Consider the following 13779-nt stretch of genomic DNA (forward strand, 5'->3'; position numbering starts at 1 on the left):
ACTGTTTTCATTCTTCAACACTCAACGGGATCTCTTTGTCTTAAGGCCATTGAAGGAAATAGGTTCTGGGCACATTTCTCAGGTTGGACAAAACTACATGTTCAAGATGTTTATTTATATTTTCATGTGATCCTGGAATTTCACTCTCTTTTTTTCATGCATGGAAAATCCCACTGTCTTCCCAGGCATCCGCCAATGTCAGTTTTCTCAAACTAATATATTTCAGCCTCAGTGCTTTTCTTCGTCACATCTAGGACTCATCTTGTCAGTCAGCATCTCTATTCCTTTGTCTTCTTCCTGGATTTCATATTTTTTTCTAAGTTCTACCCACCGTTATGCTTTAACTCTGAACTTCTACTCATCAGATTAATCCAATCGCAATGAATCAATAAGTATTGATTTGTATGCAAGACACTACGCTGGTTGTTGTGAGAACAAATATAGCTCACCCTGCCCAGGCTCTAAAACACAGCTACATCCCCAAACAGCTCTGGTCAGAGCACAAATTAGCCGCATTTGAAACTGTAAGGCATGAGATGTGATTATTGAGACATCTGTAAGTTAACCATTGCCAACGCATTCTGAAGGGACTGCAATATCAGTGACATGACATTGCAGAATGCCATTTATCTCACAGGGCCAGTTTTCTGAAGGATGGGAAGGACAACAATGACAAAATCTCATTTCACATCCTCTTATTTGTTCAGGCATAGTCTCTGCTATAGTATACTCTAGAAATATCGACAGATTTAACTGTTTTTGGAAGAGGAGAGGAAAATAGATGAACATGACTTCAATATTTCTTTAAAATATTTCCTTCAAATGAGGTATGTTCAGTCTCTATAAGGAAGGAGGGGAGACCTTAGAGTTTGTTTACCTTCAGTGAAACAAGCTTCTGGTTTAAGGTCTTCCTCGGGTTCAATTTCAGCTTGTTCACCTTCACGGGGTGGAGCAACATCAACTGTGCTTCCTTCAGATGAGCTGGTTGCATTTAATTTCTGGAAACATAATCCCATTTCAAAGATATGAATTTTCTCCCTTTTTATTCATCTAATTAGTTAATGTTCTGTCAGAGTGTAAAAAACTACTAATGATTGCATTTGATTCTACTAATGCTACAGATAGTTATTTACAAATAGTTTAACATAATTGAAGTCCTACTATTCAAAACAATGTGACTACTGACCTAATTCAGACAGAAGAAAGAAAAGAGAGAGAGAGAGAGAGAGAGAGAGAGAGAGAGAGAAAAGAAAGAAAAAGAAAGGAAGGAAAGAAGGAAGGAAGGAAGGAAGAGAAAAATAGACATAGCATTTAATGGGGATGGTTTGGTAAGGAGAGGTTATACTGATTAACTTGTTTTGTGAGCTCACTTTGTATTTAAATACCATATTATATTACTTGTTAACATTAATACTCTAGCCAAACCAAGAAGAGTTTGATAAAAGTTTGATATACTGACATCTGCTAATGATTCTATTAATTAAAATGTGTCAAATCAAATCACAACTTCCACCTCTTCAGATGGAAAATTTCAGTACTGTCCATGTTTCTGTAATTTTAGAAAGGAAGGGCAGTACATTAACATTAGTCATAGTCATTACATTTCAACTTTGAGCTATATTTTTCTCTGGCTTACATAATTTTATCCCTACTTTACTAGCAAAGAATGATGGATCTCTCTCTCTCTCTCTCTCTCTCTCTCTCTCCCTCTCTCTCTCTCTCTCTCTCTTTTTGAACTGCATAAATGAATTCAACACTTGCCAAAGAATTCTAAATGAAATGGAAATTTCTTCATAAATGGCATTGTCTAGGATCTGTATAGACTTTCATTAGAAGTCCATTCTGAATTCAACATTTGATCAGGGTGTGAATTTTTCCTTTAAATCATTGTGACATGCCAAATGGCTAGAAGAGTCACTTTAATGTGACAAGAATAAATATCTAATGTTTTCTGAGATCGCTTGGGAAGACATTATGAATGTGCAATGTTTTATGAAAACCAGCACAAAGACATGACACACAGCCCAACTGAGGTAATGAGAAGCTTTTAGGATGAAAGAATAACTCATGGATACGTTAATGGTTTCAACATTAACTTCAGCAGCTAAGTGTTAGGTCACTCTGTCCTAGTCTTCTGAAAGAGGTAGTGTGTTTTTTATTTAAATTATTATTTATTTTAATACATACATGACAGCACAATGTATTTTGATTCATTGTACACAAATGGGCTATTTTTAAAAGACCCAAATGACTCCCTAAACACAAATCATATAGGAGAAAATCTGCCTCAAAATTCCTGATTTATTTAACTCATAATGCTAATGTGGTTTATTATTTCATGATGTAAACTGAAGTTGAAGAGTTTACTTTCTGTGGTGTGATTTTGAAGGTGACACTAACTACATCCAAGTAAATATATTATGGAAATGACTCTTAAATCAAAATATAACTCCATAAGGCAGTACTTCCTAGTCTGGAGTATGCTAAAAAGAGAAGCTAGGTCATCATTTTTGACTGATAGTTCTTAGGATTGTTATAACATGAAACTTTTTTACCATTAAATTCCTCTGCTTTTTGGAAACATGGGAAAGTCAAGACCTACTTTGTTCTCCTGGGATTTTTCCGCTTTGTACAGCCAGGGCATCTTTATTCTTCTAGGAAAGGCCTAGGAAAGCTACTACTGGGTACAGGTGTAGTGGCCACTGGGTGATCAAGAAAATACCGATGATTGCTTGGTTTCAGTAACTAACATCCTTCCCAATTTCACTGATGATTTATAAGTTGGGCATGTTGGTTTTTGAGGAGCAATAGCAATAATAGCCACTGAATAAATAACACCAGTAAGAAATCAAGTTATCTTGAAGTTATTTATAAAAAGGTTCATGATTCATTCATCTTCTTCCTCTGGACTAATCCAAACTCAAAAATGTCTTCTGAACTTGGTCATGGTCCACAACCTTCTTGAAGTCTTTCTTCCTTGTATGATTTGTCTGTGCTAAATTTTGTAGTACACGTAGCCCATTGTAGTTTTGGTCTTTGACCAAATATTTATACCAAGTACACGCAAATATTATGTATCAAAAGATCTAGTATATAACCAATATAATAGACATCAAAAAGTTTCATGAGGAGTTAATAAATGAATGCCTGAATGCATTTTTATATTACTTTTATGAAGAGAATTAAAATGTTTACATAATTTCATCTGTCCTTTTTGATAAAGTATAATGCAGTCACGACTATAATAGAACTCCATGTAATTGTACTAGAAAATGAATTTTATTATTGAATAGAAATTATTTAATTAATACTTTACTGTTAAAAACATATTTCCAAAATGTTTCTCTAAAGCCTTGACATTCAATAAAGAAGGAATAAAGTAATAAGTATTATATGCATACACACACACACACAAATTCTTTCCAACTTGAAAACTTTAGAAAATATACTCACCCTTCATTTTCCATTTTTGTAACAAAATTGGTACTATAACTGGCAATCTAATGGTGAGATGTTTAATTTTTCATATTATAATTGTCTGTCATATAGTCTACAGGTTCCTGATATTTAAATAAAAATAATTATCTAAAACAGTGCTTCATAGCACAAGTAACAAGAGCCATTAACTTGAATGTGATCAAATCAGCTGTTTATCAAGTTAGGAACCTCTGAATGTATTTTGTTATTGGTAGTCTTCAGATTTTAAACCTTTGTGAATGTGGCTAACGTGTTTGGATGTAAATAATCTTGATATCCTAAATAGCTTTGGAGGTTATGTATTCAAACATCTTAAAGTAGAGAGAAACAGTTTTCAGTTAATTCACTTCTATTTGCCTGGCATTATGAGGCACAGCGTGTCTTTTGAAAACAGACAAGAGAAAGGCCTTGCCCCCATTCTGCTCTTCTCCAAGAAGCAGGACCCATTTATACAGTGAATCATTTTGCTGTTATTCAGGAAGTTTTTTTTTTTTCTGATTATAAGTATAGCTTCAAACTTAGGCTCTGGAAGGCTCTCCAAGGAAAGTTCAGTGGCTGGGGGAGGGGGATGGAAGGGGGTTGAGCCAAAGTCTGGAAGACAGTAGGCAAGAGCTCATTTCCCTAGCAAGGGCTCATGTGAGGCTTCCTTTCCCATGAAGGCTGACATAGAATCAGCTCTTCTGAGATGGAGAATTAGACTCAGTGATGTTTTCATTTCAGTTAGAAATGCTATTACATTGTTTTTTCAACTCCAAGGCTACATTTTTATTAAAGGAAGTATGTATATTTTATTCTATGAAGTTATAAAAATACTAAACAATTAAAAAATGTCCAAAGTTGTAAGTTTACTTACATTAATAAATTAAAGCTTGAACTGAGTTATTAAATTACATCAAGTGACCAATATACTGCTTGTTATACTTTAATCACTGCTTACATAAAAGTTTACTGTTGTATTTTTAAATTACTAATTGAAAATTATTGAAGCATTTTCTATTCTTAACATTGACATAGTAGCAATCAGTACTAATTCCACACATTTTTCTAATCTAAACATTAACACTTTAGCATTCATACTATAGTGGAGGGTATTTTGTTATAATCTTATCATAGCCACACCAAAAATGACTCCCAAGTTCATATAAAGGCATGTAACTGATTTAAAAGCAAATAACTGATAATTAAGTACAAAGAATAACTTACTTTCTTTATATTGCCATAGCTGTGATACTATAATGATACAAAAAAGCAAAGAAACCTGAAATGAAATTTACCACATTAAGGAACTCAATGACTAAACTGAATAACTAAAATTAGTAGTTGTTCTGAAGTAGTTAAAATAGAATTGTGAATATAGGCATAACAACAAAAAGCTTCCATATAAAACCACATAGTACAAGCCCAAACTTGTTTTCTTGTACTATTTTCTCCCTAAGCCCTCTAATATTTTATGGCATTTAAAGGTTAGATTCCTCCATCCCTTGTAGAAACTACTGAGTCTACAGAGGGATGATAACTTAGGCTCTACAAATGCACGCTGGAAAGCAGGTTTTGAGATGCAACATTCTCCAGGCCTAATTCAGCCACAGAAAACATGCCTGGCTGTAGCAGAAGCCCGGCGCAATGCTGTGGAAGCTGCTCACTGATCCAAGAACCATGTACTCAAAGACATGGTACCTGAATATGAAGTGTTCAAGAAGTTTGCCACAAGTACCACTCAGAGGAATGGGTTATCTCAACATTAAAACATGACAGAATTCACAACTAAAAAGGCCATGAGACCATTTTCTCACCCTCTCAGATCACATGACCTTATATAGAAATTCCCCCTTGTGATGAATATTATGCTTGGATTTTTATCAAATTAAATAATGAAATTCATCTTTCAGAGAGAGAAGAGAATGTTAGCAACTGGCCTACTTCCACTGAAATGCGCTCACATTTCATTTATTTTCAGTCAGCTCTCAAATGTTTGACTCTCACAAACTGCTGCATGATTCAAGAGACAAAAGATTCAGCCATTACAGATTGCCTTTAAAAATCTAGCCGTTTCTCTCAAAATATTCTGGATTTTGTCTAACTAGTAGAAGAGGAAAGTCTTTTGATCACACATACTATTAGGGCCTTAGTCTGATCTTTGGATATGCATACCCATATCTTGACTTATCATATTTCACTTGCAAAACAGGCAGCCATTCTGTTGAAACCAGCCAATTGGTTGCTTGTCTAAGGCAGAAACAATGGCAAAAATCAATATCTCTATTTTTCTGACCACTTACCAAATGGTTAAAAATATAAACTGCCACCATTTGGTTTTGCCTTGACATATGTTCACAGCACAACATCCTTAGTGCTTCTTTTGTTTAAAAATAGCTTGATAGGAACATGATATGTGAAACTGAAAATAATTACATTGTGGTTGAAGACTAGGGTAAAAGAACATCAGTGGAAAGGGTTGTAAATGGTTATCCACACACCCATCCCTGCCTCTCAGAAAGGGTGTTTGGGCGACACTGGCAGCATAGCAGAGGAATGGAGAGGCCTCCCTTTGTTCTTCAAAGTCAAAATAGCACCGAGCCTTCTCCAGAGGGGCATGTGCTCAGGACTTAAATCAAGCATCTCAAAGTTCCAATCAAAGCTTCAAAAGGATGGCATCCTGCAATGAATATGGTGTAATTTGCCAGTACCATTTAATTCTATTCTGCTTGCAAAGAAAAATAAATAAATAAATAAATAAATCAGATTTTCTTTAGTAAATAATAATGCTTTTGTGCTCTTAACACTAAGTCACAGTGTTAGATAAAATTTGCATAAATGATTAGGGACTTTTTAAAAATCTTTTATTAATAATCTTTTTTCTTAATTTGTTATATTCTACAGCTAATTCTCAATTTCCCCATGGAAGAGGAAAATATGTGCAAATTAAACCTAGAAACAACCCCAAATTCTAATTAGATATTCTTTGTACCAAAAGTCCTGGGAAAGTCCAATACTTTTGAAATTTTTATTTCTGCTTCATAATTTGCCTCCCAGAGCCTGCACTTTGGCTAAGGTTCTAGTAAGCAAATGCTCTCAACAGGAGAAAGTTGATTCTAAAAAGTTAACTAAAGGCTTAGTTAAGCTACGGTAATCTTGAGAGATGCCCTTTACTACTAATAAAACCATAATTATAATCAAAAGTAGTAAATTCTCCAAGTTTCTTTTTTGCCTACTCAGTTTTGGGTAGAACATTGAGGAAGAAATTAACATACATGGGAAAAATTCCAAATTGAAAGTGAGTACATTAAACCAATTACTTAATGATCAGGAAGTAATGAACTTTTCCCCTCCACATCATGATGTTTTCCTTCTTTTAATTACTTTACAAGGATCACTCTGGTTTTGCAGATACCCAAATTAACAACTTTCTTAACCTACTGAAAATCCAAGATATGTGGTGTCCAAATGCATAAACAGACTATGGCCCTTTTTCTCCAAAAACTCAACGATCTCCCTAATCTTTTTACAGAGCCTTTCCAAAAAACATGAAAGCAAGTATTTCCATCTGGAATATACAAATTAAAGATTATATTCATGAATCTGAATATAATGATATGAAAATGGCAGTACTATCAGGAAAAAACCTGTGAGACTCATTTTAGTAGTAAAATTTATTTATAAGGGCTGAATCATCAACAACAAAAAGGTTGTGGTCTTAGTTTGATGAAATAAAAGCAGAGAAATAAAAAATAATGCATGCTCTCTTAAGTCTTTGATTATATTGAATCTTTACCATTCCTATCATGTTTTTAAATAGATATTATAGATCCTATAGAGCATGCAATTATTGCTTTTAAAAGTCTAAAAGAGTAAACTGGGAAATTCATTAGCAGAACTAAATGTGATGTTGGGACTGCCCATCTCGCCTGACCATGCTGTGATATCACACGTTTCAGCAGAGAGCAGCTGGGCGAGTCTAGCGCTTCCTTGCCACGGCAGGGGAAGGAACAGAGCCGAGAAGCATGCAGGCCAGTCAAAATCATTTAGAAAGTGATTGTACATGTGCAACTTGCTTGGGTAACCTGGGTAAAAGTGGTGGCACGAGCCTCTGGCTGGTTAAAAAACACCAGAGCTGCGTTCCTGATGGCTCCAGCTTGATTTTACCCCTGTGAGAAGTAAGAATGGTAAGCAGCGAAGGTCACAGGATGACATTGCCAGACTGAATTTGGAGTTCAACTTCAAATATGATTGTTAGAAGCACTTATTCTATATCCTTCACCTAGGAAGACAAATCAATGACCTTTTAAGAACTACATTTTAAAGTATATAGTTACATAAAAATCCTAAGAAATCATGACTATATGAACTTTAAGACTATAAAAACAAACTTCTACAATAGAGTTTGTTACAAGATTTGTATAACTACGAGTTTTCCAAGAAAAAAAAAATTACTATTTTTAAATCCATTCCTTTGGGTGTCTTACATTTTTTTCATGCAATGCTTTGTATTTATTTTCATACCTGCCTGTTTATGTTAGTGATATACATATATACAAATATAATATAAATGCTTTTATAATACATTTTATGTAATTTATAAAATAAGAGTAGTTCATATTTTCATCCCTAAAAACTCCTAGGGATAATTTATCCCATGCTATACATGCCAGGCAGACTATTTGAAAATGAGGGAAAGAATAGAGTAGTTGGAATTTTCACATACCATATAAGTTAATGGGTTAATTTATTGCCTCTTCTTAAATCAGAAAGTGTGTGTAATTTTTTGAAACATATTTATTTATTTTTCATTTTTATTTGTTCTTTTTATATACATATAGTGGAGTATATTTTGACATATTATAAATACATGGAGTATAACTTATTCTAATTAGGATCAGATTCTTGTGGTTGTACTCTTTAATTAATTTTTTTTAAGTGAGAAATATATAATCTGTACTTTGGTTGGGTTTAGCCTATGTGATTGCTCACTTTATCTGCAAAGAAAAGGAATATTCTGTGCTCTCCAAAGCAGAGCTCAATATTTTTTGTGAGTATGGTCAAAAATCTAAGAGGCATGAACCAAAAATCTACTGTTTATGTGTGTGTTTGTGCGTGTGAGATATTTTTAAAAAGCCTAACAACGTAAGTGAGTGCACAATTGAAATGTGACCAGTGTTTAATGTCATCAGATTTTGGAATTTGAGATCAAAATTGTTTTTAGCTGGAATTTATCTAAGTCTACTTTATAATGTTAGAAGTTGCTGATCTTTAGCTTTTATTTTTCAACACTGCTTTTTGTCTTGTATATGGGCACACATGAAAATTGCCCTATTACTTGTTTGGGATATTTTTGGTACTAATTTGAGCACATCACCCATATATAATTTATTATTGAATTTAGTATTACTGTGCAAGATCATTTGAAAATTTATCCTTACTTTATAAGAACATAATTTTGAATGTACTTTGATGATTTTTCCACTAATATATCTGTATACTTTAAACAGTTTGATTTTGTTCTGTAATTGGCTTCCATGTATTCAAAATTAGCTTGAACGAGAATAGAAAAGTTTTAAAATTCACCCAGTAAGAATTTTTTGTTGAGGTAATAAATGTTTCACAGGACTTGATAACTAGGAAAAGACTGCATCTCAAAATTCCAAATAGGTGGTTTGAGTCATTAAGATGAAATATCTGTGGACCTTAAGAAGTTTTGAAGTATTTTGAAAACCAACTATTTGGTAGAAGGAAATTAAGATACTTATTTTTTATAAGTGTGATGTTACAAAACCTTAATCTAGCAAAAGTTTTCTTTAACTCTGACTTTTCTATCTTTTCTTGACCCTAAGCTACTTATCCTATTTTGTTCCTAGTCTTCTCTCATTTTTGCTTTATAATTAATTCTTTGTTGAGTACTTTTGTTTTCAGGGAAACAAATATAAAATTACACCATCAAATATATTTTTAACCCTGACCTCCTACCCAGACCCCAATCCCCCTAATTCAGCATAATCATCTCATGGTATCCCTGGGGCTTGGCTCAGGACCCCCTGGAAATACCAAAATCTGTGGGTGTGCGTTAAGTAAACGGGCTTAGTATTGGGCATGTAACCCATGCACATCCACCTTATACTTGAAGTCATCTCTAGATTGCTTTTAATACCTAGTAGGTAAATGCTAAATAAAGAGCTGTTATGCTGTATTTTAAGGGAATAATGGCAAGATAACATGTCTGTTCATGTTCGATACAGATGCTGTTTTTTAAAATTTTATTTTTTGATGAGTTTGGTTGACTATCTGGGTGTGGGAGGGCTGATCTTCTGATCCATTTAAAACTTGTAACTTTTAAAAACTTGTAATCTTTTCATACAGTAGCATTGCCATTTTTCTGATTTCCTATATTCTTTAGGTTTGTGAAATCACCAGTTATAATTACTCATGATCCTAGCCCAGAACATCATCATCTCATTATTATCAAATGAGCACTACCGCACTCCCCAAAATAATCTCTCTCACCTCTCACTCAAAACTGTTTGCTTTTGATACCAAATAAATGTTTCCAGTCACTTTCCTACTTCCTTCTTCTCTTTCAGAACAAATTCCTTATTGACTGTGCAGGCAATTCCAAACTTTGTCTTACTTCAAAACTTTATAATCTGAAACTACCTGGCACATCTAAACATATTTTATATTATCTTCTCCACCAATACTTTATTCATGGTGATTGTTTCACATTCTTTAATACCAAGAGCTCACTCTCAACTTTGGCTTTCCTTTTTTGAGTTTCTGCTTTTTGTTTTCTATTGGTCTGTATTTGACCCAAACTTTGAGGCCTATTTTAATTTTATGTCTTCCATTCAGCAGCTACTCTTGCAGTCCTCAACACCTAGAACTTGATATGCAGTACTGCAGTACTAAACTTTTAAAGGTCTTCAATAATTTTGTGAAAAGTTTTAACTCACTCAAAGATGTTAAGATTTCCCTGAAGAACTATGAAGCTCTTCTTTAACTCTTCCTTACCCCTATTATCCAATAGACTGCTAATTCACAAAAAGTGGTCAATAAATACTTGTTAATTAATTGGTGTTTCTTCTTAAAGAAATCTACATCAGGTAATGGAAAATAAAATTAGAAATAAATTCTTAGTTTACCAGAATGAACAATATAAATTAGAAGTGAACTCATCAAGCAGACGAAGTGAAATTCAGAGAAAGAACATTGCTATCTCATTTTGTATGTACTTTTAACTTTTTCAAAATATTTAAACATTTACTATTATATTTTAGCAGCTCTGAAGTGCTTGTAAAAAAAAGAAAGTTATGAGTTGTAACATTGTCAGTTACTTTTTATAAGGAATTCAGATCAAATATGTTGATATACTTATTTTTACAAAGAAGTTTCAAAATATGCTCACAAAATCAGACATCATTGGTCTGATTCCCATGGTGTGAACATTATACCCTCAAGCTAAAACATGCCTTTTACAACTCCATCTGTGCTAGATTCTCTTCCAAGAGGTATTTAAGAAGATCATAAATAAATAATAGTAAAAAATCTAATCCTGTTCTTCACAGCACAGAATTGAAGAATTAATACCATTAAGTTATTATCATAAGACCCTGTGAATTCTAACCATTGAAGTTTGCATATTTTCCCTTCCTTTTTCTCCCTCCTTCCTTCCCTCCTTCCTTCCTTCCTTTCTAACTAGTAATGACAAGAACAGCAGATTTTTCTATCTACAGTTTAACTATAATCCTCAAGTGACACTTTTCTAAGAAGTTCTTAGTATTTTTAAGTTAATCTGGAAGACTTTGTTGTGCAAATGTGCTTATCTTTGGGCAAATAAAACAAGTACTACTTGAACTTTCCTAGTAAATCTAATACTTTCATAAATAAAGCACTCTATCAAAGTGAGTAAAGAAGTGAACAAAAATACACAATACTTTTACATTAAGAATCATGACAAAGCCTAATATAGAGAGGAAGGAGATGACACTGGTGTAATTATAAAAAACAATTTTTGCAAGAGCATAATGTAGTATAGAGTCAACTTTATTAAACAGTACTCTGTTTTTACAAGGCTAAATTTTTAACCAAACTTTCCAACTAATGAGAAAGTGACCACACTGATTGTTCAGAATGTCGATTTCCTATGGAAAGTTGAAATTTCTATTACTTCCCAATTTCTCGTGATTTTCTATTACCATATGATTTCAATATTACTTTTTTTGAGCTTGGAACCTCATTCACACTAAGCATGCACTCTACCACTGAACACAAGCAACTTCAATATTACTTTTTAATAATGCACATAAACACGATAAAAATACTGAATAACCATACTGTATGGTTCTTACAAGAAATGCAATCAAAACTTATAAGCATTCTTACCTCTTTGCTTTCTTCTAGTTCTGACTCGCTGCTAAACTCTTCAGTATTTAAGTTTTCAAAGTCAGACTCTCCAACAGCAATTGGCACTGTTACAGTGAGGCTGGGGTTGTTTATGAATGACATATAATCATTTTCATCAATTACATATTTTTCGACACTGCTTCCGGTACCTACACCACTGGTGGTTCCATTCCCATCTTTAAGATAATTAAGCTCTTTGCTTATTTCAATTCCAGTGTTATTGGACATGCAGCTGTCTATTTTGTTGCCTTCATGGATTTCTATGACTTTTGGCTTTCTAAAGAAAGCTTTTCGAAAACATTCCCGAATCTTATTTTTCACATAATCAATTCCCTTTTGCATCCTTCCTACTGCAATCTGGAGATTGTTCATTTCATTATCATCATCAGTAGCAGCAAGGTTGTCTGAGCTGAAAGAACTCAACAATAAGGCCAGAAAGAGGTTCAGAACCTAAAAGAAAAGAAGGTAAAAAGTTCTATTAGCATTGAAGTATATAAAAATAACAGGCTAAACAGGGAACTCAGATCTTGGCTAAAATTATTTTAACAAATGCTTCTTGAATGCTTATTATATTTCAGACACCATGTGGAAATCACACACTATTTAAAGGACCAGATATCTTCTACCTGCTGTAAAGGCAAAATGATAAAACAGGCACCTCTTCCTTCTCACTGAGCACACTAAGAAAGGAGATCTAAGACTTAAATTGTATCTACTCAGACTTTTCAGTGAGAAGTCAAAACCCCATGTTTAAGGATTTTGCCAATGAGAAAAAAATACTTCGATTTTAATCATTTTACTTCATCTTACCAGTTTGTCTAAGCAATGTTTAGCTTCATGTATATAAACTTATTTATTTAATAACCTTCTGATCTTTACACAAACCATATACTTGAAATACAAATTCCTTTGATTCAATGGTCACAGACTTTTGTAACAGTAGAAATTTCTAAATGCAAATTATATAAGGCTCAACACATTTCCCATCAAACATACTTTGAAATTTATATGTTCAAATAGCTCAACAGATGGAGAAAACTCTAAAATTATTCCAAGGTTTAGACTAGACCCATATAATGTAAATTACTTTTTCATCCCTCTTTTTTGGTTGAGAAAATATGAGGAAATATTAATTCTCAGAGTGTCATTAGGATACATGGAAAAATTATCCAATTAACTGATAAACTATAGCAATACAGGAGTAATTCCTAATTTCTTATGTAAAAGGAAATTTACTTATAGGAGTATTTTTAACTTGAAATGTAATTATTGAGTTCCAGCTATGGTTACATCATAGAAAGACAAATGCAAAGCAAGAATTCTAGCTCATTTCCTTTTATCTGGATCAGATATTGTTGAGAATCTAAAAATTTCTAATTTACTATTCTGGAGAAAATTTTTTTTCATGCTCATGGGTATTTCACTAGTATTGAATAATTTTATTTGAAATGTGTCCTTAAAGGGAAGACCTAGTAGGATTCTGCAAAGAAAAACTTTGTCTACACAAGACTGAGAAATGTAAGCACTAAAACACACACATATACACACACACACATACACACACACACATTTACAAATTGGACTTTCACATTAATGCTTTTAAGTCATTGCTAAAAGTGTTTTAAATATGGCCAGTGTCCATACATATGAATAAATCAAATGATAAATCAAAGGGCAATAATTTATTTTCCTTTATTAAAGTAAATTTAGGGAAGAACATATTTAGTACTCTGGTAAATTTTTTGGATAACTATACTCCACAGCTGAAATATAACGCTCTATTTCACTGAATTTGTCTTCAGAATTTGCTAGTATGAACCTATGTCCCTAAGTAGGCAAACATATGAACTATAGACATGGAAAAAGAAACTTCAAATAGAATATATAATTATATTTTAAGGTACAGCAGAG

General features: G+C 33.1%; 1 protein-coding gene across 2 annotated transcripts in view; it reads right to left on the reverse strand.

Moving 5' to 3' along the window:
• Scn3a (sodium voltage-gated channel alpha subunit 3) overlaps positions 1 to 13779 on the reverse strand; it is an 82045-nt gene that overhangs the window by 27442 nt on the left and 40824 nt on the right. For both annotated transcript variants that reach the window (XM_047544858.1, XM_047544859.1), the window contains exons 16-17: positions 11848 to 12318; positions 878 to 998 (exon numbers count right to left, since the gene is read on the reverse strand). In XM_047544858.1, coding sequence (XP_047400814.1) covers positions 878 to 998; positions 11848 to 12318 — 592 coding nt within the window. The remainder of the gene's footprint in view (positions 1 to 877; positions 999 to 11847; positions 12319 to 13779) is intronic.

Source organism: Sciurus carolinensis, chromosome 3 (genome assembly GCF_902686445.1).
Source record: "Sciurus carolinensis chromosome 3, mSciCar1.2, whole genome shotgun sequence".
In the NCBI taxonomy this organism is placed as follows: Eukaryota; Metazoa; Chordata; class Mammalia; order Rodentia; family Sciuridae; genus Sciurus; species Sciurus carolinensis.